This window comes from Echeneis naucrates, chromosome 19 (genome assembly GCF_900963305.1).
Source record: "Echeneis naucrates chromosome 19, fEcheNa1.1, whole genome shotgun sequence".
NCBI lineage: Eukaryota > Metazoa > Chordata > Actinopteri > Carangiformes > Echeneidae > Echeneis > Echeneis naucrates.
Genome location: NC_042529.1, coordinates 2636599 through 2659602, shown reverse-complemented (window position 1 = coordinate 2659602; position 23004 = coordinate 2636599). Strand labels below are relative to the sequence as shown.

General features: G+C 42.9%; 3 protein-coding genes and 1 non-coding gene across 5 annotated transcripts; 2 read left to right on the top strand and 2 right to left on the bottom strand.

Moving 5' to 3' along the window:
- Positions 1 to 666: 666 nt before the first annotated feature.
- On the top strand, positions 667 to 4662 carry tectb (tectorin beta). Its single transcript, XM_029527981.1, has 9 exons — positions 667 to 733; positions 1132 to 1322; positions 2515 to 2666; positions 2775 to 2847; positions 3021 to 3124; positions 3203 to 3286; positions 3519 to 3681; positions 4081 to 4159; positions 4589 to 4662. Exons 1-9 carry the CDS (start codon positions 667 to 669, stop codon positions 4660 to 4662), a joined length of 987 nt encoding a protein of 328 aa, XP_029383841.1.
- On the bottom strand, positions 4574 to 13341 carry gucy2g (guanylate cyclase 2g). Its single transcript, XM_029528355.1, has 23 exons — positions 12982 to 13341; positions 12207 to 12555; positions 11710 to 11819; positions 11289 to 11465; positions 11053 to 11197; positions 10389 to 10524; positions 10201 to 10301; positions 9945 to 10111; positions 9729 to 9869; positions 9414 to 9497; positions 9133 to 9237; positions 8944 to 9015; positions 8557 to 8713; positions 8285 to 8449; positions 7638 to 7815; positions 7348 to 7488; positions 7054 to 7246; positions 6335 to 6509; positions 6117 to 6215; positions 5877 to 5968; positions 5687 to 5794; positions 5452 to 5569; positions 4574 to 4636 (listed from the first exon to the last, which is right to left on the bottom strand). The coding sequence occupies exons 1-22, from the start codon at positions 13339 to 13341 to the stop codon at positions 5483 to 5485; spliced, it is 3342 nt and encodes a 1113-aa protein (XP_029384215.1). The 3' UTR covers positions 4574 to 4636; positions 5452 to 5482.
- On the bottom strand, positions 8202 to 8273 carry trnac-gca (transfer RNA cysteine (anticodon GCA)). Its single transcript has one exon. It is a non-coding gene; the product is annotated as a tRNA-Cys (tRNA).
- A 2505-nt stretch (positions 13342 to 15846) lies between the features above and the next one.
- acsl5 (acyl-CoA synthetase long chain family member 5) lies at positions 15847 to 22060 on the top strand. Of its 2 annotated transcripts, XM_029527348.1 has the most exons (20): positions 15847 to 16002; positions 16097 to 16208; positions 16809 to 16873; positions 16953 to 17054; positions 17134 to 17233; positions 17537 to 17715; positions 17853 to 17885; positions 17978 to 18029; positions 18326 to 18399; positions 18483 to 18560; positions 18648 to 18782; positions 18891 to 19025; positions 19101 to 19196; positions 19417 to 19489; positions 19565 to 19653; positions 20162 to 20278; positions 20856 to 20999; positions 21087 to 21188; positions 21484 to 21555; positions 21835 to 22060. In XM_029527348.1, exons 1-20 carry the CDS (start codon positions 15847 to 15849, stop codon positions 21970 to 21972), a joined length of 2052 nt encoding a protein of 683 aa, XP_029383208.1. In that variant the 3' UTR covers positions 21973 to 22060. The 2 variants fall into 2 exon arrangements, with proteins under 2 accessions (XP_029383208.1, XP_029383210.1); XM_029527350.1 differs by lacking the exons at positions 15847 to 16002; positions 16953 to 17054 and having other exon boundaries at positions 16172 to 16208.
- Positions 22061 to 23004: the final 944 nt, after the last annotated feature.

Below are 23004 nucleotides of genomic sequence, written 5' to 3'. Positions count from 1 at the left end.
GTTAAATTCTCGAGGGTTTTATTGGCTGCAGGGAAAGTTTAACATCTCGCAATGTTAGATGGAAAGATTGGTGCCACCTCACCTGCGGTCCACTAAATAGAGGCCACATGTAGATGGAGGCTGTCTAATTTAGCTTAGCATAAAGAGCCTGGCCTACTAGGTTAAAAAAAAGTGCTAAGATCAGCAATTCCTGGTGGGATTTTTTTTACATTTTATTTATTTTATAACAGACCTCCTGTCTTTTCCCCAGTTTGTAATTACACATCTGACAACTGTGTTGGGAGGATTTCTGGTGAGCACATCCCTCGAAAATGTGATTTAAGCAGTCTGAGATAATCCTGTGAGACGCTGGTCATTTGAAAGTCAATGTCTGAGCAGCACAGAGAGCTTTTGTGAACGGCCCCACAATAGAGCTCTTAAACCACCCTGGGTGGGGGGGTAGGGGAGAGTTGATTACCCCTTACCTGTGACAGTATAAAATGCCCCCTCAAGTTGTCAACTTTTGAGTGGTAGAGTCACTGCTGACGAGCCATGAGGATCCTCTGACAGCAGATCAGATCAGTGTGTTTCTGTCCTCTCAGGTGAGTTTTAATTATGTCGTTATATGTCGCTATCCTTAAATCCTGCCTCCTTCCTAACTCTTTCATCTCTCTGCAGCGTCACACTATGGCCTGTCTTGGTGCTCTGTTATTTCTGCTGCCTGTTGCGTGGACCTGCTCTCCCCAAAAAGCAGGTAATAACTCTGTTTATCAAGGTTAGCATGTGCTTTATAGGTTTGCACCATGTTACCATATAAAAAAACAGACCCTGTAGGTCCCACACATTCTCAGCAATCATTTGTGAAGTTCATCGAGAGTTTGACTGGTCTAATATTAAATCAAGTCAAGCACAGTGATTGTTATCTTGACTCAGATAAAGAAAAATTGCACAAAAACGCTGCAAGGGGAATAAAAGGGGTAAAGATCAGGAGCAACAACATTGATTTATTTGCCTGAAGCAGTAGATGTGCATTATGGAGGAGCACACAGGAAAAGAGTGGATAAAATAGGAATATTTAAGGAGTATTAATAAAAATAATAAGCCAGGCGACAGCACATTGTTCACTTTCTCTATATTTTTGTCGTGTTTCAGACTATGTTATGGTGTCATGTTTCCCCAATGCCATCATTGCAAACGTCCCAGAGTGTCCTTACGGCTGGGAGATCGACCAGTTGTCCCTAGGTGGTGTCTGCTACACCGGGATCCACAGCCCGGGATACTATCGCTTCACCATCCCAGACCTGACCCCTAAAAACCACTCGTACTGCGGCACACAGTCTGAGGTGAGCTCGGCTATTAACGGGTCAATTCAGTTTTATTCTTTCATCCAAGTTTTTAGCTCCTCCAGAGGTTTCTGTCTCTGCCTCAACACAACGGGTGTGAATGGAACAGCGCCGTCTTTCCATAATCAGACTCCCTGTCTTCCATAACTACCACAGAGGACACTAAGGTCCTGCCAGGCTAATAATAACAAACTAAATAAATACATGAATTATACTCCTGGCTGTGTGGAGAGAGCTTATAAGAGCTTATTTTTGGAAAATACATTTCCTCCTGTAATGTAATTGAATATAATTAACTGAATATGGGTGCTTTGACTCACGGCGTCTTTATTTCATTTTGTTTTGAAACTAACTTGGTACAAATAGAAATTGCATGGTCGGGTTGGATTAAGTGTTTTGTAGTGAGATCCAGGTGGATGTTTTAAAACAGCATTAAGTGTAAACCGGATCTGAGGACTTTCCAATAAAAGCCTTGTAAATAAACAAATATGTCTACAAATCACATCTCAGAGAGACAGAGGACCGTCCAACCTTCTTGAGAAACAGTGTGATGATGAGTTATAATAGGCAGATGAGATGAGAAGCAGATAGTGTCAAAAGGTTTTAGCTGGAGCACATCTGTACAACCTGTCGCTGTAATCCAAATCCAAATCAAAAGTGGCTTTAATAAGCATTTAAAAATAAAAGACACTGGGATATGTTCCCTTTTTCCCTAATTTGCTCTCCAGGTTTGATATGTGACCTTTAAGGAAACATCTCATCAATCAATTTGCCTGTTTGGAGCCTTAATTTGCTCCATCTCATAAAACTCAATGACTTTTTGAATCCAGATGTTGAACTATCTATGATTATGATAAAATTAATGGAGACTCCCTGGAGGGTTTTTGATGTCTGCATTTCTAAATTTCTGGCTGGTCCCCTTTTCCCCTTTAACTCTGGATAATCCAAAGGCCGCACTGTCATCAACTTTCATCTGGAATATTTCTTCCATTTAAAGAAGTTCCCGTAAAAACCGCTCACAGTAACATCTGTGGGGTACCCAGAGAAACCAGAACATTGGCTCCAAAGACAGGATGCTGCTGAAAAATATCATTTTTTCAAAGCTTGAAGCGCAACGCAAATTCCATTTTCCTCCGCTGGAACATGAAGGGAAACTCCATGTTCATGTTCCTCCCTGTCGTTGATTTCACAGTTCATGCCCGGCAAAGACCCTAAGTACATTTTCTACAACTCCATTGTGTCCAACGACACGTCGCTCACGGTCAGAAACCAGCCGGTCAACTACACCTTCAGCTGCATGTACCGAGCGGCCTACCTGGTGAATAACGCCGTCTTCAGCCAAAGGTAAGCATCGGTGCGGGACGCGAGGCGGCTGCCGTCACTGTGTGCGTGACATTTGCATTCTGACCCAATGACTTGCAGCGTTTTTACTAAACCCTCTGCTTTTTCCAGAGTGGCTACAGTTTTTGTGAACAACGGGAGTTTAGGCACTTTTAGGTCACAGTTGTCTATGAACGTGTTCACGGTGAGTAACGGCTGACGGAGTCATTTTCTCCAGAGGAAGCCTTTTTGTGAGCTTTCATGCAGCGGAGCTACTTTTAGATCTTTTATATTAAATGCTGTGCAGATGAAGCTGTAGTTTACTAGTGTTTGGGCTCCAGATGCACCAAACAAAGAAAGAACTCATATATCTTCTAGAATTCAAAGTTCCTCTACGCCAAGGACGCTCCTTATGTGATCGACACCTCTGAGATCGGCTCTGAAGTTTTCATTGGCATCGAAGCAAAAGGACTAAGTAACAGGTGTGTCAGATCGTTTTGCTGTGTTGAAGGCTGTATTCACTCACATCTTTTAATTTATGTTTATTATTTACTGCTCAGATTCAAAGTTGTAATAAACAACTGCTGGGCCACCCCCACTCCTTATTCAACAGACAGGAAGAGGTGGAGTCTCATCATTAACAGGTAGATCCATAAGAACGAGCAAATTAACTGGTTTCACTTTATAATAAAGGATTTTAAATAGTTTATGGTTTGGTTGTTTACACTTTACCTTTTTATCTAATGTGTGATGTTTACTTTTTGTTTATTCTTACTGTAAAGTGATGACTGATTGAATTCAAAGACAGTTGAGATCCACGGCATTGTATCCCACTTGTTCTCCGTGTTGGTGGAAATAACGGGTGTTTTCCGACAGCTGCTCCTCCGACAGCACTGTGACTATTTTTGAAAACGCCAAAGACAGTCGCTCCATGTTCAAGTTCAACTCGTTCCGCTTCCAACGCCTGGAGAAAGTGTCGACCGTCTGGCTTCACTGTGAGGTCCAGGTCTGTGACGGAGAACGGCTCGTGTGTCAGCCAGTGAGTACAAAACCTCTAAACATTAAAGCGCTGAAATATGTTCCCATTTATTCTTCTTTTCCAAAAGGTGGCAGACAGTTTGACTGGATGTAGTGGGAGAGACACAGGTGGTACTAATAACATTTAACAATGGCTCTGTTCAGTTCAAGAGTCCCAGTCAGTGATGACAGTGAGCCTGAAAGCAAAAGCAGCTAAATGAAATTCAGTAATCATCATCTGATTATTTACACTCATGCATTTCCTATTCTGATGTCCAAATGTCTCCCATTAGAGGGAGGCGAAGATCGTCAGGTATTAAAGCTGAGCCAGTGACGTGAAGAATAAACTAAATAGAAAACTATAGACTTTGTTAACCAGATTACTTTTGTCGTTACTTTTTTCTGTGTGTGTTTGCTGAAGGCTCCCTGCTCCGTGAGAGGTTTGTCGTCTGAGGCAGATCCAAGTGGGGGGGTCCTGACCGCTGAGTTACACATTAAAGGTGAAGTCCATCGTGTTTGCATACTGCAAAAAAGATCTTAATACTTCTTTAACTATGCAAATACATAAATAAATAAAAAGCAACTTGTGCTGACGATTGTGTTGCATGATGCATGTTATTGTCTTCGTCTCTTAACAGGCAATGGATCTTCCAATCATGGGCACACAGCAGGTAAATCAGTTTGATGCAGTAACTGTGATAAAAATGAGTTTGGCCCAGTTATTGGTATTTAATTTATTCATATAATGCTCAATTCAATTCTTTTCAGTAGACATGAAATGAAATTTGGAATTTCTTGGCTTTAAAAATGTAAAATTTAAATATATTCAGTCTATAAAATCCTCCAATGTAAGAAGAATTTCTGAATTTGACATTATAACAAAAACAGTTGTTGATCCGCTGTCATTTCTTCTTCCCCTCACTTCGCAGGCACCTCGCTGTTCATCCTGCTGGTCGTCCTGTTTAACACGTGTTGGGCTGCAGTAAATGGAGGAAGAATATAGTAAAGACAAACATTTCTTTCCTCCACACACTTGTCATTGATGTAAAGACGCTGTCAGTGGGACTCAGGGAGCGTACGATCAGTCTTCACCCACGTACATTATCTCATTTATAATCAGCAGAATTATTGAACCTGTGGATGATGTTTTTGAGGTTGCAGGCATTATTTCATTTCCTCCAATAAATATCTGTTGAAAATTAAAACTATATTGTCCTTATATGTTTCCCTTTTGCTGTAAATTATGTATTCACCCCCTTGTGGTGATTAGAACGAAGATATCATTTCTCACAACATCACAACAAACACAGTCAAGTAAAATTATTATATATTTATATTTCACTGAAACTGAAATGTTTCTGGTCATATATAGATAATTTTTCCTCACATTAATACACTTCATTCATTCACTCAAGCCGCTTTAAGAAATTATTCTAAAGGGTTGGTTTTTTTTTGTGTGTGTGTGTTCATTTTTGATTTTTTCTATATATTTTGAAACTAAGTGCAGCATTCATAAACCGTCACAAGCTTCATTCAAATTTCTTAACTGGGCTTAGTGGTTACTGAAAAATAAAACATAATATTGCACAGGAAAGCTATGATTTAGTCAATTCATCGGACAATTAGGTTTAAATAATGATTCAGATCGTTTAAAATAAAAAAAGTATCTTCAGCTTCTTTTGGCAGTCATTTTAGTTTTAATCTAGACTCTTTTTTTTGTGTCGCGTTCTCTGACTTTTGTATTCAATTCACTTTTCTTGAGATCTATCCACAGACAATCCTGCTAATTCACCCCAAACTGGTCTTGAACATGGTCTTGTTCTTCAGGTCTGCACTGGAATCAGGTTCTCCATCATGTGAGCTTTTGTTTTATGGGCCTTTTTCTCAGCAGCTCTGGATGCTCCTGGTTTCTTGTGCAGAGATTAGAAGCGAACAGGTCAAAATATTAATTTGTATGTAGCAGCACATTCCAAAAAAGTGACTTGTGTTTTTCTAGACTCCGCAGCTTCTCTTATTTCTGACTGTACCTCTGTCTGTAGTTTGCAACTGTCAGCTGGTGGAGAGCTGTGAGTGTCAAGAGGAGGATTAAAGAACTTCTTGCTCAGCAGCCAGTAGGTCTTATGATGCCCTTTACCCTGCCGGGGACACAAACACACAAAATTCAACACACGGGGTCCTACATCTAGTATAAACTGTGGAGCTGTAGCCGTAAATCACCTTCATTTCAATTTCTCCTCTTTCCTCCAGCTCAAAGATTCCAGCCTGGATCAGAATCTCTGCAGTGCACTGAGATATGTGAATCTTCAGGGCTGTGAAAAACACACAGAGCTGCTTCTCACTTGTCACAGTCCATCCAAAGATGTTTCAATAAAAACTAAAACCATCAACCTCATGCTGGGTGATCACATCGAAGTTCATGACTGGTGATCTTAAAGTGAAAGTCGTTGCTTCACTCACGTAGGCTGTTACTCTCCATCCGAGAAGCCATGTTGACCGTGTCTCCAAACAGACAGTAGCGAGGCATCGTGGTGCCGACAACTCCGGCGACCACCGGACCTACAGGACACAGATTGAAATCCAACTGAGATCTTCCTCCCAACCAAGTCATGACAGTGCAATATTTAGATGTTTACGTCTGTTGGTTGCTGTCGTTGATTTTTATACATAGGTTTTACCGGAATGTATCCCAATGCGGATCGCCAGACTCTCAGTAGGCATGTGGCGGATTTTGAAGACCTTGATGGCGCTCAGGAAATGTAGAGCCATGGTGGATATCTCCAACGCGTGCTTGTTGCCGTTGCTGATGGGCAGACCGCTGGCAACCATATAGGCGTCACCGATCGTTTCCACCTCGAAAAGAAATGAGGAAGCGGGAAAATTCAGAGAAAGATTAATATCACTTTAATACCAATAAGAAAAATAAAGATATGTAAAATGAAATAAAATAAAATAAAAATAAAGCTTAACTCAAGAGGATGTTAGCTTAGCATCAAGCCGTGAAGCTAAGCTAACTCTATCTCATCAGTTGATCATTTGTTAGCTTGACTGTTTCTTCGCCACTCATTTTCAGATTTGGATGTTTTCTTTTAACATTTTTTTTATTTAAATGAGCTTTGAATGTGTTGATGGTAGATTTTCTGATCCTGTTTTTACTTGCAGATTCTGCAACATGAGGGCAGGGGGAGGTTAGCGGGGTTAAGGCTAAGCTAATCTAATTAGCTGCTGGTTAGTATCATATTCTTGAGGTGAAAGCTGGCAAATGTCAATTTTTACCAAAATAACAATCTACTCCTTCAAAACACATGTTTATCGCACTGACAAGCTCAGCATGGAGTTTTGTTTTTGGTTTTTTTGGAGCACATAACAGACTCCTCTAAGTGTCCTTTCTACTTACTTTGTAGACATCGTACATCTTGATGATTTCGTCGAAGAGGCTGTAAAGGTCGTTGAGGAAGGTGACCACCTCCAAGGCCGAGCTGACGGAGCACATGGACGTGAAACCCACGATGTCGGAGAAGAAAATGGTCACCTTGTCGTAACTTCGTGGCTCCACCGACTTCCCAGCCATCAGTTGATCTGCGATGTACCTGCGACCGTTGAGGTAAAAGTGAGGTAGTCTACTTTGGGCGGGAAACCCATTCAATGTTTTTCCTAATGATGGATTTGAGGCGCTTTGCTGTGGTGGTACCTCGGTAACATGCTTGACAGGAGCTTGTCTGCTCGGGCCTTCTCTGCCGTGAGCTGATTGGTCCTCTCCTCCACCACCTCCTCCAAGTGATTTGCATATTTCTCCAACTTCTCCACCATGTTATCAAGTATATTTGCATGACTACAGCAAAGACAATCGTCATCAACTCCATGAAGTCTGAGTCTGTTTGTTAGTTTGCAGGAAACCTTGTGATTATTCTCAAAACGAGGAAGAACTATTTACTTCCTGTCAATATTTTAGATAAGACACAGAAACGTCCTGAGCCTGACCTCTCTGGACTGCTGTCCCGCAGCCGTCTCCGTATCAACCCAAACGGGGGCCGATGGTCGGGGTTCTCGCTCCAGCAGACCTTCAGCAGCGCGTTGATGTTTTCATCACACAGCTGCTCTGACAGCGCCGGGCGGAGGGCTTCCCCTTGAAAAGGCATCCGCAACTGCCGAGTTATCTCTGGACAAAACACGCAGCAAAAGGCAAAAATATTCAAAGCATTGCAATAAAAAAAATAGATGGATAGACACTTTATGTATCCTGAGGGAAATTCAATGGTCTGTCATTCACACAGAAAGGAAACAATAAGACAAAAAGACGTAGACACACAAGGAAGATTAAAAATGGCTTCTAAAGGTGAGAAATAAAAAAAATTCATAGTTGCCTGAAAAACAACAGATGAGCTTCATTAGCTGAAAAAGGGAAAGTGATGTGGACATTTAAAGACAGTTAACATGTCTACAGTTATTTCTGTTAAGAGCTCAGAATCTGATCTCATCAGGAATTGTCATGTTTTTACCTAAAGGGAGACATTTCCATCACGTGATTTCAATCAACTCTGACAGAGGGGGCATCTGGAATTGAACCAGAGACCTCTTGATCTGCAGTCAAACGCTCTACCGCTGAGCTATACCCCCTGATGGTTCACCTTTGGGCTCCAGGTTGAAGTTGTGGTACGGTCCAGCCTTTGAGTCGTACATGAGCTCCCACAGTATGATGGCGAAGCTGTAGACGTCACCTTTGGGCGTCCCTTTGGGCATCCCGTTGGCCACGTTGCCTTCCCTCAAGAACTCCGGGGCCGTCCAGTACAGATCTACAACAACAAACCTTTGGCATCGTCATGCTGTGATACTCATAAACACAAATACATTTAAGGTGAAACATACATCTCTCCACAAATATGTGGCTCCACCCACCGACCTTCATAGTTTGGGTTGTCCAGAGCGCCCATCTTGTTCCTGAACTCCCACAGGCCGAAGCCAGAGAGCTTGATCTGGAGTCGACTGTCCACCAGACATGTGCTGGGTTTTAGGTTCCCGTGAAATTTCAGGTTACTTTTATGAATAAACTCCATTCCCTGGTTCGTACATAAACATTAACATTTTCTGAGTTTCAAAATTAAAAACAATCATGATGGGCATTTTACAGAATATCAGTCCAACAAAAAATTTGAATTCAAAATAAAAATAATAATTAAATAATTATTTATTACTATTTTCATAAGACTTGATTGTCTCCAAGGTCATGGTGACTACTCCATGTAGTTGTGTGAATGAATTGAACTAATGCGTGGATGAATTGACTCACATTGACAATGTCATAAGCAAAAGAGAGTTTAAACATCCCGTCCAGCTCAACATCTGAACCCTTTAAAATATCCTGCGGGGAAAATAACAAGTGGAAGACATGATGCAAAGTCAGGTTTTTCAAACAGTTAGAGTAAAAAGATGTAAAAGAGCATTTGATTTGAAAAGTATCTTCTGCGGTGACACTGACCTTCAGGCTGCCTTTCTTGCAGTACTGGGTGACCAAGCAGACGTTTGGTGGTTCAATGCAAACACCAAAAAACTGCACCAAGTTCTCATGTTTCATCTCTTTCATCTGTCTTAAAGAAGTAACCATGATTAGGCACAAAACATCACCGGAGACAGATTGTTCAGATTTGTTCAGCTGAACATTTTATTAGGTTTTCTGTTTAAATAGATATGTTGCAGCTGGAGTTTTACAATTGTTGAGTAATAATAAGAAAATACTGATTAAAAAAAAAGAAACTTTACCAGATTGAACTCTGTGATGATCGAAGGCTTCTGGAAATTACAGCTAGCGTGGTTCTTCAGGTACTTGATGGCCACATGATTTCCCTGTATAGAAATTAAACACATCAGGCAGAAGGACGTTCTGTCGCAGAATAATTTTAAAAACATGTAAACTTTTTTGCCTGGACCTGTAATCATTTTACCTGAGACCTGCTGCCTTAAAATAACGTCTCCATGTTGTTATATCTGATACTGGTTTGATGGCTCTTTAGTATCAGATAGATCTTCAGTGTTTGGAAGAATCTGTAGAGTCTAAACTTTAACTAACTCTGGTACCTGGAAGAGCCCGATGGTGGTATAGACGTGCTCCTTCCCCGCCTTGTCCTTCAGGCCGTAGCTGTTGTTGGAGAAGTTAGTCTGGGAGCCTCCGCTGCCGCTCTGGCTGTTTGTGGTGCTGAGAGATAAACCCTGAATGGCCTGCGTGAGACACAAACACACTGTGAACACGAGCGTCTTCTTGTTGCGACCAGGAAACACGGCCGTCGTTCGTACCAAGGGCTCTCTGATGACGGCGATGTCGCTGTAGTTGATGAGCCACCAGCAGGAGTCGTCGAGCCTCGTCTGGAGCTGGAACTTCTGCTGGAGGAGGATGCCGATGCCCAACACCGCCAGCACACCCACCACGGGTAAAGTCACCAGCAGGGCCAGCAGGGTGATTTCTAAGAATCAAATAATCAAGGCGGTTAGCTTGGCGGGAGTTTTTACAGGTGGTCTTGGTTTAAAAATGGAGCATTTCTGACTTCTTTACCGTTGGTCAACCATTCACATAGCTCGTTGTTGAAGCCACATTCTGGTTTATCAGGAGGTCGACCTTTGGGCCAAACCACAGAAGCAAACTGGGACGTTGGCCTGTCGGGTCATTATATAATAATACAAATGTCATCAAATCTAAAAAACATTAATAAAAACATATTTTTTAATGTATGAAAGTGTTACCGGATGTTTTTGGTGTGACTGTCAAAATGGAGAATGGGCACAAACTTGGTGGTGTCTCCTGTGTGCTGCAGGTCATAAAGGGAATAGTCCAGATTTCTCTCCCCGTCCTGGTCGAAGTGGACCAGTCCTGAAGCACCTGGGATGAAAACCAGTTACACCAACAAGCTTTAGTTTGACAGACCTGCATCAACTTTCTGTCAATGAATTAGTCCCACCATGAAAACTGGTGAGAGTGAGTTCTTTGGATTATCAGATTATTACTAAAAAGGTGAACTGCCTCTTTAATGCATGTTTAATAAGCCAGATTGTCTTATGACAGATTACTCATATCAAAACTTGTTGCCTACATTACCCACAATGCAATTTGACTGCAAAAACTTTGATTTGAGACTCCTCAGCACCTGACAATAGAGTTTTATTGATAAAATAATCCACTTCTGGGCCTGGTCGCACAAAAATGTGCCACTGAAGTAAAGTGACTCCAGGTCTTGATCCCGCTAATAGATTTACTATCATTAATCAGAAGAACTCTCCGTGGTTCAACCTAATTGGCGCTGTATTAAAAATAAATTGACTTTCAAAGCTAATAAGAAAAACCAGAACTCTAGACTAGAAAAAAAGAAAGTGTGTGTTTGCGTTGTGTAGCATTAATCCAGCTACCAACCATAAAACCGGATGGTGTTTTTATTTTTCAGTCTCTGCAGCAGCTCCCGGCCGTCATGCGGATCTTTCCCGTCTTTGAGGACTTCCTTCAGTCCCATTGCGTAAAGAAGGACGGCGTCATGCAGGTAGGTGGCGTAGGCGCTCACCTGAAATCGCAGAGATGAATTGTGTACCGGGTGGTAATGTTTGTGTTACGATAATTGATTTGCCACAGATGCGACTGTCTCTGGTGTTTACTTCTCTCTGCGACGTCAGGTTGCTCCTGAACGGGTGTCCTCTCAGCCGCTCATAAACCTGCTCAAAGAAGTTGTGATACTCGTAGCCTTCGTAGGATTTCTGGGCGATGATGAAGGCCATGTTGAACGCTTTCATGCCAGCTTGGTCTATGTTCAGGGCGTATTTCCACAAGTTATCCTGCTGAGGAGAAAGATGCATTTAATGCACACGCAAAACAGATTAACAAAGTGATTTGGAAGATAATAACCAGGAACTTTATTCTCTTTATTTCCACGTCTTCTTCATGCACCAACTTTAAGACCCCTTTCACAAGATCAGCGTTTTAAGAGCACAAAGTGTGTCCCTACGACACACAGCCATTCGAATGTCTTTGTCCTGCCCCTTGTGTTTTCAAGTTTTTACTCACCACGCTGCCACTGACCTCAAAATGCTGCACCAGGAAGAAGACGTAGTCGCCGTTCATCAGGCCCTGACGTGCCGCCTCCAGCAGCAGGGCCATCGAGTCCTCTTTGTTCGACAGCACCACGATCACTGAAGGAACAGAGGGCGAGTCAGAGGAAACCACAGAGGCTCGGGCCAAATCCGCCGTCTGGGGTTGAGTCTAAAAAGGGTTTTTTGTGCCGTCAGAGTGACCTTCACCTTCACTGGCTGATCGTCTGTGCCAAATTTAAGGGGATTCCTTTGGTGAGGTCAGTGTGACCTTGACCTTTGACCTTTGGTCGCCAAAGTCAAATCAGTCTCTCTGTTAGACTCAGGTTGACGTTGGTGCCAAATTTGTAGAAATTTCTTCTTTTTTTGTGAGGTCACAGTGACCCTGACCTTTGAACTTTGTGTACCAAAATGTAATTCCGATAAAAGACTTTGCTCAGATAGCGTGTTCGGCCTGAAAACATAAACTCGTAGAAATCCTTTTCCTACCTCTGGCGACCGTCGAGATGTACTTAACGTTTTGACGAAGGAGCTGAGGATCGCTGGTGTCGAACTGGACCGCTGCGGTCAGCCTGAAATTGGCTCTCAGTGGATCCTCCACCGTCTTCCACAGAGCGTCCACTCTGTCCCAGGTGTTAGAGTCCAGCCCGCCTCCGATCATCGCCACGTGGTTCCACCCAAAGAACTCCAGAGTCTTCACCAGGACCTCGGAGCTTCTTTTGAGAGGAGGCACGACTTTGATGTACGAGTCGTAGATGATGTTGTTGTCCATTTTGGACGATTGTCCCACAAAGCTGAACATGGGGATGTTCCACGTGGATGCGATGAGACCAGTGACCTAAGACGCAGCTGGAATCAGCTCAGCTTCACTTTAAAGTTTACTTTACAATATTCTGATTTAAACAGCGTTCTTCACGATGGTGGTAGCTCAGATAAAAACACAAAAGAATCACATTTTACATCGTTACTGTTGTCTGCAACCAGATGGCTCAGATAAATCATTTACTGTGACACATCAGCTCGGAGGCTTTGATATGTTCCATCACTGTCATTCAACAGGGAGAGTAAAACATTCAAACTACAGCCACGTGATAAGCCCCTCGATGGGTGTTTGTTCTTTTGTTGTGTCACACAATAAGGTTCAACAACAGTTTTAATCAGAAGGTGCTTCACACCTGAAAACAAAAACTGAATAAACCAGATTTATGAGATTTAGATAATCAGGGCGGGAACAGAAATCAAAACACGTCACAGGAATTCGTACCTCGGCCTCTGCTGGACACGCTGGACCGAAGAGCGCCGACACCTTCTCTTTCCACACCTGCTGGATGAATCCTCCCAGGGAGACTTTGGGATTACAGTCCGTGTCCAAGTAGACGAAGTCCAGACTGTAGTTCCCCAGGAGGGAGGGGTTGGAGTTCACCTTGTCCACGGCTATCTGCAGGGCCGAGCCCAGCCGCAGGGCGCTGAAGGGGAACGACACGTTCCAGGGAGCCTGGAAGCCCACCAGCACCTTGTGAGACCCGTTCGTGCTGCCGTTAACGGCGGTCAACACGAGCATGAGGTGGAGCCCCAACCTGAGGCCAAAGCCGGAAACACACGCCACCCTCAACATCCCTCTCATCCTCTCGGATGCTCGACGCTTCAGGGCTTAAATACCCAACTGCCTCGGGGATGCGGGGTAGTTGTGGAGGGAGGAGACACTGTGAATATGAGGGAGGCACAAATTAAATCCATCATTCTCCTTTTCTAGTGTGTCATTTATATGAATATGAATAGATATTTTCTAACTCTCCATTTCTGTTCTGTTCTTATTTACCTTTTCTAACTTTTGGCGCATTTAGGTGATTTTATGTCTGCAAAATGCATCCATTTGGTTTTTAGATTAGTGACAAAATCCGTGACAAAACTGAGCCCAAAAATTGTTTCAAATTATTTGAAAAAGAAAAATTTTCAAGACAGAACACTGAAAACTTTCACTATAAAATTTTTTACTGACTCACATGCACCTTTTGCTCTGTGGTCATTGTTTAGCAATCATCTGATAAAATTAAGTCGGAATTATTGTGATAAATCACTGATTGATTTCTTATCAAGTCACAGATCTTTAAATATCAAAGGTGCCAGTTGTGGCTCATAAATCCTGTATCAAAGTTCATGATGGCCTTTAATGTATAACAGGAACACACACCAGGAAGGGGCGGGGGGTTATTTTATTGAAATAATAGCAGCTGATTTAATTAAGAAAGTCAAAATCACAGTGAGAGTGCTGCTGTGGGTTGTCCTGTCTGCAGGGACCAGAGGATGCTGGTTCCTGGCAGGCCGGGCCTTGCTCAGTGCAGAGAAGTTGCTCACACCTGTGTGTAGTTTAAAGGTGCTAATGACCAAAGGTGTTGTTGGCTCTGGCTTCCCTTTCTCCCGAGGGGAGGGGAGTTTGGCTGGCTGGCTCGGCTCAGCTCGGCTCGGCTCAGCTCAGCTCAGCTCAGCTCGGTCCCAAAGCACTGCTGCTGCTAATCCCACAAGGTAACTGCTCAAATCCTCCTCTAATGAAGCTTTACCTTCGTCTCGCTGTCCGGCAGAATCAACCACAGTTTTTTTTACTTTAAAATAAATGAGAGTCTGCAGAAAATGAGCGGCTACTCAAATCAATACACTGAGCTGTTTGTCCTTAAAGCTGCTGTTGTTGCTTTTGTCTGAATCAGAGTGAGGAGCTGTTGCTTCCTCCTGCTAAATATCAACTAACAGCCTCAACACAAAAGGTTTGTTGCAAAAAATGAATAAATGGAAAATGACATTTTCTTTAATATAACATAATGAGGTTTATTAAAGCACCTTTTGTTTGTTTTTTGCTTTCTTTCAGGTTATTTAAAGAATTGAATAACTAACAGAAGATGTTGTAGCTTCAGTAGAGATTCATCCTGTTAACATTAATGTCTCTTTACTGAGAAATGCATTTATAGCTGATACTGAGAGACAAACTTGGGGATAAACTTGAAGATCCTGGATGGTGAAGGACTGAATTAGATCAGAGACTGGTCCTTGAGATTGTGAGATTTCTTTGTTTAATCTACCACATCATACTGCTGATAAGATTATTGCCCTTTTCCGTGTTTCAGCATCTTGATCTTTTCTAATGTTGCCTCAGATAAAGTGACGTTTATCTGCCTGAGCTGAAATCAAAGGCATTTTATTGGTTGGCAGGAAAAAAAAAACTGGACCAGCGTAGTATATTGTGAAATATACACTGTAATATTATGAAGACCAGCCAAGATCATTTCTGTGCTTGTGTGTTGTGTTTTTTTAATTTATTTTTTTACCAGTGGAAGTGATGATGGTCAAGGTTCAAAGGTTCATGATAGCTGTTGGACTTTTTTTTTTTTCCCCCCATTTAAAGTTTTCATTGAGTGCGTTGTCTTTCAGAGCTGCAGGAGAGGATCTGCTGTGCAGACAGACCAACACACCTGAGCTCAGAGGAATCTGAGAGCACTGACAACAGGTAACGTAACGCAAACAACGCAGCTAAGATATTGCTATTATAAACTCTGTGTGTGTGTGTTTTTATATATATATATATCTATATATATATATATATATATAGGTTGTAGTTGGGATGACGACTACTTAAGTTTAACAATTAACATGTTGTGTCATTTCTTTCTTTCTTTTTTTTTTTTTTTTCCTCAATGAGTGGAGTGTGAGATCATAAAATAATTTCCTTTGACCTCATGTTCGTGACCAGTGTGTCAAAGGTCAAGAACACGTTTTAGGCTTAGGAAGAATAATCTAATGCCTTGAAGCTGTTTGTCTCAGATGAACAGAGGTTCAGACGTCATGTTAAGGCCACTATCATTATCAATACACACACTCAGTACATACATGTAGGTATTGACTGACGTTATTGTGAGTCTTCAGAAGTTGGACTCTCTCTCTTGGACTATCTTAAGTGATTGTGAATATCTGTTGCACAAGTCGTGTTGACTTTGACCTGAAGTTATTGTGATGAAATGTAAGGAGCCGTGATGAGGCGGTCTGGCTTGCGTAACAGGACTCGACAGTGTGTCTTAGATAAGATGACGCTCGGCTGGACTCTAATTTGTCATTTCTCTGCATCCCGTCAGGCTGGGAGACCATGGAGTTCCTCCTCCAGGTGCTGTTCTACCCTCTGCCGACCCCGGCCATCATCTCCTTGTTCGCCTTGGCGGCGGCCACCCTGTTCTACCTCAACACTCGACCCAGTCCACTCCGCAGCCCCACCAACCTCAAACACCAAACTGTGGGCATCAAGGTAAAAAATTAATTACTGAAGAGCATTTTCACGAGGGCTAGGAAAACTAAATGACCAGTGACTCGTATTTCCCGGCTCTGCTCATCGCCATCAGGATGGAGCCAGGAAGTCCGCTCTGCTGGAGGGCAACAACAACCTGATCTCGTACCTCTACGAAGACACCAAGACCATCTATGAGGTGTTCATGAGGGGGCTGAGAGTTTCAGGTGACGAAGGCGTTCATTACTTCCTCAAACTATGAAAACTCTTATCACTTTTTGCCATTTGATTTAAATTGGAGCATATTTGACCTCATCTTTGAGGATTCACACTCTTTTGTGTTGCCAGTAGATGTCAGAAGACTAACAAGTCCGTCAAAGTAAAAACAGCTAAAACTTTTAAGACTTCATCTTTATACCCAGATGAACACTGAAGCTCCAATGAAACAACGTGAATGATTATGACTTTTTGTGTTTGTGTTGGAAAACTGAATGCAGCAGCTTGAACCAGCACCACCTGACGCCACCTGTTCATGCTGCGTTCACGATGATTTTAATGCAGCTGTGATGCCTCAGTCCCCTTTGCAGAGTTACGTTTGTATTTTAGTGTCATTTGTGCGATTTAGAGATCAGATAGTAAACCATTAAACTTTATAGCTTCTACTTCCTGTCTTTATGGCATGCTAATGATGGCCCTCTTGCTGTAGCCTCATATTTAAAGAGCAGACCCGTTAGCAATCTGATGTTTTGTGAAAGAAGTTTAATTTCGTCGCTGAGAGTTGAAGCAGTCCTACAAATGAAGGTCCTGATGGTCGGTTCTGTTCGCAGGTAATGGACAGTGTTTGGGCTACAGAAAACCAGGCCGACCGTACCAGTGGCTGAAGTACAAACAGGTAAAACCTCCCGCACCTTCACTAAGCGTAGACAAAATGACTGTCTGCTGACTTCTGGCTTCACGTCCTCCCGATGAAGGTGTCCGACAGAGCCGAGCTCTTCGGCTCGGGCCTGATTCACAGAGGACTGAAGTCGGGCCAGGAAACGTTTATCGGCATCTTCGCCCAAAACAGACCTGAAGTAAGTGAAATCTTGCACTTTCCATTGAACCCATCTCATTGTCAGCTCGGCCTTGTTGCTGTAACTTTGTTGTTGGCAGTGGATTATCGGTGAGCTGGCCTGCTACACCTACTCCATGGTAGCGGTCCCCCTGTACGACACCCTGGGCCCCGAGGCCCTCGTGTTCATTATCGACCGAGGTAATTGGAGCTTCTCTCTCACTTTTAATGCTGCTAATTGCAGAGCCAGGCCAAAGTCCAGGAACTGGTTGGTCCCCAAAGGGATTTGTACGAACCGGGCTCTAATCTCTTATTTATTACACTCTTTTTTTTTTTTTTTTTCTCTTCTTCTTCTATCTGATCACCTCAGAATTGTTTATGACCGTCACAGGTCTGGTTTTCATAAATTCTGTTAGTTGCGCTATAAATCGAAAGTGAAATACGACAGTGTTGACACAAACTGACTCATAAAAGCACCACAAATTTGACCGTTTTATCTTTCAGCGGATATCACCGCTGTGCTCTGCGACAATCAAAAGAAAGCAGAAACCCTGCTGCAGAACCGGGAGAATGGCCAGAGTCCCGTCCTGAAAACCATCGTCCTCATGGACCCTTTTGACCCCCAGCTGGTGGAGAGGGGAGCCCAGTGTGGGGTGGACATCGTGTCCATGCAGGATGTGGAGGTAACGCCACGCTGAGCGGCGGTCGCCGGTGACTCATTTCTCACTGGCGTCATTCTCAGAACAATTGACTTTATTTCCAAACTGCCAGCATAAACATTATTAGAAACATGTTTGGTCTTTTTTTTTTTTTTTCCCAGGCTCTGGGGAAGAGTCATTTCCTGAAGCCAATTGTAAGTTAAGTTTGTAATATCTCCATATAATCCCTTCTTAGGAGGTTTAAGGTGCATGTTGTTCTGATGGTGCTGACTTAATGTCCCAACAGCCACCAAAGCCAGAAGACCTCAGCATTATTTGCTTCACCAGCGGCACAACAGGTATTATTTTTTTTAATCATTTCCATTTTATTACTTTTTTAGATTAAAGGAGAGGGGAAAGGGGCTTCACTTAAACAAAAGTGACTCCAGAGTGAGCTGACAAATCAGGGGGGAAACTTGTACTCCCCTGAGGATGCACTCTGGGATGACGTTTGCAAGTTTTAAATATTCGAAGTACCGACATAAAACTTGGCATCCGTGTTGATTCTTTCCGACACACCGCTCTTGTGTTTCTGAGGTTTTACCTGTTAATCAATTTGTAAAGCTGATGGTCAAAATGTTTGTCGTGCTCTCAGGAGATCCCAAAGGAGCGATGCTGACCCATGAAAATGTGGTTTCCGATGCTGCGGGTGTGATCAAGAGCTTTGAGGTACCTGGACCTGCCTTCTGTGTTTGTAAATTTCACTGTAAGTGGACTTCTTCTTTTGGTCTAAGAGTCTTTCTGCTCCACAGACATCAGTCGTTCCCACTACTGAGGATGTCAGCATTTCATTCCTGCCTCTGGCTCACATGTTTGAGAGAGTCGTCCAGGTGAGAACTGGATCACATGAGGACGGTGTGTTTCCGATCCTCGCCTGTAAATGTGCCGTTTGATTGTCTTTTCGTGTCATCTTGCAGACGGTGCTGTACAGTGCAGGGGCTAAGGTGGGATTCTTCCAGGGAGACATCAGGCTGCTGCCGGACGACATGAAAACCCTGCAGCCCACCATCTTCCCTGTAGTTCCTCGGCTTCTCAACCGTGTTTACGACAAGGTTAGTAGACGCAGAGTCCTCGTCTGTCGTTCTGCTTTGAACATCAACTCAAAACTTCTAGTTTTGTCATTTCAGACAACTGTTTTTTATTTTATTTTTGGTATCTAGGTCCAAAGTGGCGCCAAGACGCCATTCAAGAAATGGCTTCTGAACTTTGCTGTGGAAAGGAAATACGCTGAAGTCAAGGAGGGCATCATCAGGAGCAACAGCATATGGGACAAGCTCATCTTCCACAAAGTCCAGGTACCTCCTCTGTTCCAGCAAATGCAGACGATGTGACTCGAATGAAAAAATAAAGGTGCCTCACCTTGACTGTAGGAGTCCTTGGGGGGCCGTGTGCGGGTCATGGTGACCGGAGCTGCTCCCATATCTCCCTCCGTGCTCAACTTCCTGAGAGCTTCTCTGGGTTGTCAGGTAAGAAACAAAAAAACATTTGTTATTGAATGATCTAGGAGGTTTTAAAGGTGTTGGCTCGCTTTCTGATTCAGTTGTATATCTGCACCGCAGTGAACTCTTAGAGTAGTGCTTGTTTGGGTATTGGCCGGTTGCACAACGACAACCATCTGATGCCGATTGCTTCATGTTGTCATGATAACCCGGTCGCACTGATCTCATTCACGCTGTTGCTTTTTAGATCTTTGAGGCGTACGGCCAAACTGAGTCCACGGCCGGCTGCACCTTCTCCATGCCTGGAGACGCCTCTGCAGGTACGTAGTTCAGACGTGTCGTGTTAAATGAGCCCAGCTGGCTTCAGGAGTTGACGGTGACCTTTTTGACCTCAGGACATGTCGGAGTGCCCCTGCCCTGTAATATTGTGAAGCTGGTGGATGTTGAAGAAATGAACTACTTTGCTTCAAATGGTGAAGGAGAGGTAAGTTTGTTAATTCAACAGGTCGAACAATGAAGCCAAAGTGCTTAAACACAAGTGGACAGGCTCATCTATATTAAATATTATGTGCTTTGTCTAATAGAAAGAATGAAATGTACCTTTTAATTTTATCAGGTTGATTTGTTTGTGGGCAATATTGATCTATTTTCTTTAAAGCTTTGGGGCCAGTTTAGATAAACTGACCCCATGAACACATTCTGAATTGGCCTTTTGCCCTTCCTGTCTGCAGTCTGTTCACAGATGAAGAGCTATTACTGGAAAACTTAGCTGCTGCAGAAAACTTTAATGTGATTCTGAGGCCAGTTATGGAGGAATAAGGATCCTCATCTACTTCCTTTATGGTTTTTTAGCAGTTTTGTCATGTATTAAAGCTGCTTAAACAAACTTGGCAGGCTAAAGATATTATGGTTTAGTTTGTTAATGTTTCAGCACCTTTAAATTGTAGACATTCACTTTTAAACTGCTCATGTCTTGTTTTTGACTTTTTCAGGTCTGTATCAAAGGAAGAAATGTGTTCAAGGGCTATTTGAAAGACCCAGAAAAAACTGCAGAAACCTTAGACAAAGACGGTTGGCTCCACACTGGGGATATCGGAAAGTGGCTTCCAGTAAGAAAAGATATATATTTTTTCCCTTCACCGTTCATGGGAATGAGTCAAAGACCCATTCAGTGTTGCCACCGGCTGAATAAATGCAACCACAAGCGCCGCCTCTGCACCACATGCATGATGTTTGTGGATGCAGCCTGATGGCTGTTAAATGCTTAAAAAAAGGATATCAAGTACAATCAAAGTGTTGGAGATTTGCAAAACAGATGATTTTTGTCTTTCTTTAATGATCATTAGTCTCCATTTCCTTGGAAGACAACATCTTTGTTCTCAGGGGGGGAGAGGGAAGCCACAGCTTTCCCTGTTTCACATTTTGGATTTAGCAGTAATTAAACAAGGAAGCTGAAGCGTGTAATCTAGGGCGTCTAGTGGTTCTGACCAGACATGATAAATCATCTGAAATGACTCGTCAGGAAAGAAAATGAATGCATTCCCCAAAAGTTTGTTGGTGATTGTAACAACTCAACTGTTTTTTTTTTTTTGTTTTTTTTAAGTCACTTCTGTAAACAAATAAATGAGATTATCAGTGAGACATGAGGAAACTGCAAAGATACAGTGAAATGGTTTCTGTTGGCAGAGTGGAGTTCTGAAGATCATCGACCGGAAGAAGAACATCTTCAAGCTGTCTCAGGGGGAGTACATCGCGCCAGAGAAGATTGAGAATGTGTACGTGCGCAGTGGACCGGTGGCCCAGGTGTTTGTGCACGGGGACAGTTTACAGGTGTGTTCGATTCTGCGTCATCAGTCCGTCTACATACACACACGGTAGATGCATGCTTTGTAATAATAAGCTGCTTTCTCTCTGTAGTCCTGCCTGGTCGCCATCGTGGTCCCTGATCCTGAGGTCCTGCCGGATTTCGCTGCGAGTCTGGGCTGCCGAGGCTCCATCGAAGACCTCTGCAAAAACACAGTAATGTCTCTTTTCATCAGTGTGCCGACGAACTGTTCTTTTCAATAACTCGGTAGGAAATGAACCCTGAGAGTTTGTAGTGACCCAAGAAAGCCTGCAAAAGAATATCTGCAGTAAACTCGGTCATTAACACTCATGGAAGCCAGTTGGCCTGGTCTTGTGTGCTCACTGTAAAACTCATACAGACCCACGTCTGCAAATCTAATTAAATATTCAAAAGTAGAGCAGTATTGGGTTGTTTTTCAGCTAAAGAATTGCTTATTGGAAAGCCTTAAACGGTGATCTTTCATTACAGGAGGTTAAGAAGGCGATTCTTTCAGACATGACCAAACTGGGTAAAGACGCCGGACTCAAATCTTTCGAGCAGGTAAGAGCTCCTCGTGAACTCGCCCAGTAAAACTAAATAATGAAAATCAGTAAGAATTTCAGTAAGTTGTGCCATCTTTCCTGGCTTAGTCCTCCCTCTAGTGGTTCAAAATGAGCATTTCTTTTCTATCACAAATGTGTTGATTTCCCGCCATTCCCCCTTTTCTTCTTATGCCCACATTCTTGTTTTGTCAGTCAGTCACTCAGTAAGTTATTTCAAATTCCTTCTGCAGCTTTTTCTTTTTCTTTTTTTTTTTTACAATCTATTTCTCTCGTGCAGGTCAAAGACTTGTACCTCCATCCAGATCAGTTCACAATTGAGAACGGTCTGTTAACTCCCACACTGAAGGCCAAGAGAGCCGAGCTCAAATCGCTCTTCCAGCCACAGATCGACAAACTCTACGCCGACCTCCAATAAATTAAATGAACAAACACCACCAGCTCCCTGCTTTGGTTCCGCTTTCTTTTCCTGCTCCCTGTAGTGCGATTAAAACTTGAATTATTCCTCGTATTGTGCGTTAGCCTCCCTAAATGCCCGTAACAGCACTGCTGGTGTGGTTTGGCTTCCACGGGCTCAAAAAGGGGGTCACCTGAGCCAGCGGGGTTCTGTTAAAGCCGTCTTCCTGCTGAAAACTGCTGTGCGTTTTGTTGGACAGACTGCTTGGCTACAACCGGAGTGAATCATCCTTCAGCAGCTGAAGACTGGCAGCTCCACACCGTCTGTGTTTGACTTACAGATGCACATGTTGGAATGTGACTTCATTATTTCATTAGATTAGTTTTAGAAGGGCCGAAGTCTGGAATTTGAATTTATTTACACTGCTCTGAAAAGTAGACGGTGAAGATTAAAGTGTTGGTAGAACGCGCATTATTTCAGGAGTAGAAAAGGGAAATGCGTCCATGTTTGTTTGGTTTCCAGGTCGAATCTGACTCTGTGTTTTTAAAGGAAGTTTCTCCGTTGTAATAAGAACTTGGAGTTCTCAGAGCCAAAGAAGAGGACGACATACACAAACACTCAGTTTGAGATGTAATGCTGGTCCACCTTCATGTTGATTATAATGTTCAGCTTTGGTTGAAACTGTTGCAGAGAAGAATAAAGCCAACTGTCAGTTCAGTTTGGACGCTTCGGTCGAACTGTTGTTGCCGGTGTTTCTGTTTTTTGCCCATTTGTGTCTCGCACAACAAACCGTGTCAACAAAATTCCAGAAAATCAACAGACTTTGCTGTTTTTGCTCTCACGTGGTCAGAAATAGGCCCGAACATGTTTGGAGGTATTTCATCTGCAGATGGTCTGAATCTGGGAAACGAATCAGCTCGACTCAACGCTGCCCTCATGTGTCACAATTAAACATCATTTCATGTAAGTCACATGTTCTGTTATATCAGTTTTGTGAATCACACCGCTGGAAACACAAACTTTCATCTGCTGGGATTGCGGTTCAGTTCATTT

Excerpts from the sequence above, each read along its gene's own strand:
- acsl5 (XM_029527348.1), top strand. The coding sequence starts at position 15,847 with ATGGAGTTCCTCCTCCAGGTGCTGTTCTACCCTCTGCCGACCCCGGCC. Across the intron at positions 17,716-17,852 it reads TGTCCATGCAGGATGTGGAG|GCTCTGGGGAAGAGTCATTT; the intron begins GTAACGCCACGC and ends TTTTTTTCCCAG. Across the intron at positions 18,561-18,647 it reads TGTTTGAGAGAGTCGTCCAG|ACGGTGCTGTACAGTGCAGG; the intron begins GTGAGAACTGGA and ends GTCATCTTGCAG.
- tectb (XM_029527981.1), top strand. The coding sequence starts at position 667 with ATGGCCTGTCTTGGTGCTCTGTTATTTCTGCTGCCTGTTGCGTGGACC. Across the intron at positions 1,323-2,514 it reads ACTGCGGCACACAGTCTGAG|TTCATGCCCGGCAAAGACCC; the intron begins GTGAGCTCGGCT and ends TTGATTTCACAG. Across the intron at positions 3,125-3,202 it reads GCAAAAGGACTAAGTAACAG|ATTCAAAGTTGTAATAAACA; the intron begins GTGTGTCAGATC and ends TTTACTGCTCAG.
- gucy2g (XM_029528355.1), bottom strand. The coding sequence starts at position 13,341 with ATGAGAGGGATGTTGAGGGTGGCGTGTGTTTCCGGCTTTGGCCTCAGG. Across the intron at positions 6,216-6,334 it reads CCGCATTGGGATACATTCCG|GTCCGGTGGTCGCCGGAGTT; the intron begins GTAAAACCTATG and ends TGTGTCCTGTAG. Across the intron at positions 5,570-5,686 it reads GTTGCAAACTACAGACAGAG|AAACCAGGAGCATCCAGAGC; the intron begins GTACAGTCAGAA and ends TCTCTGCACAAG.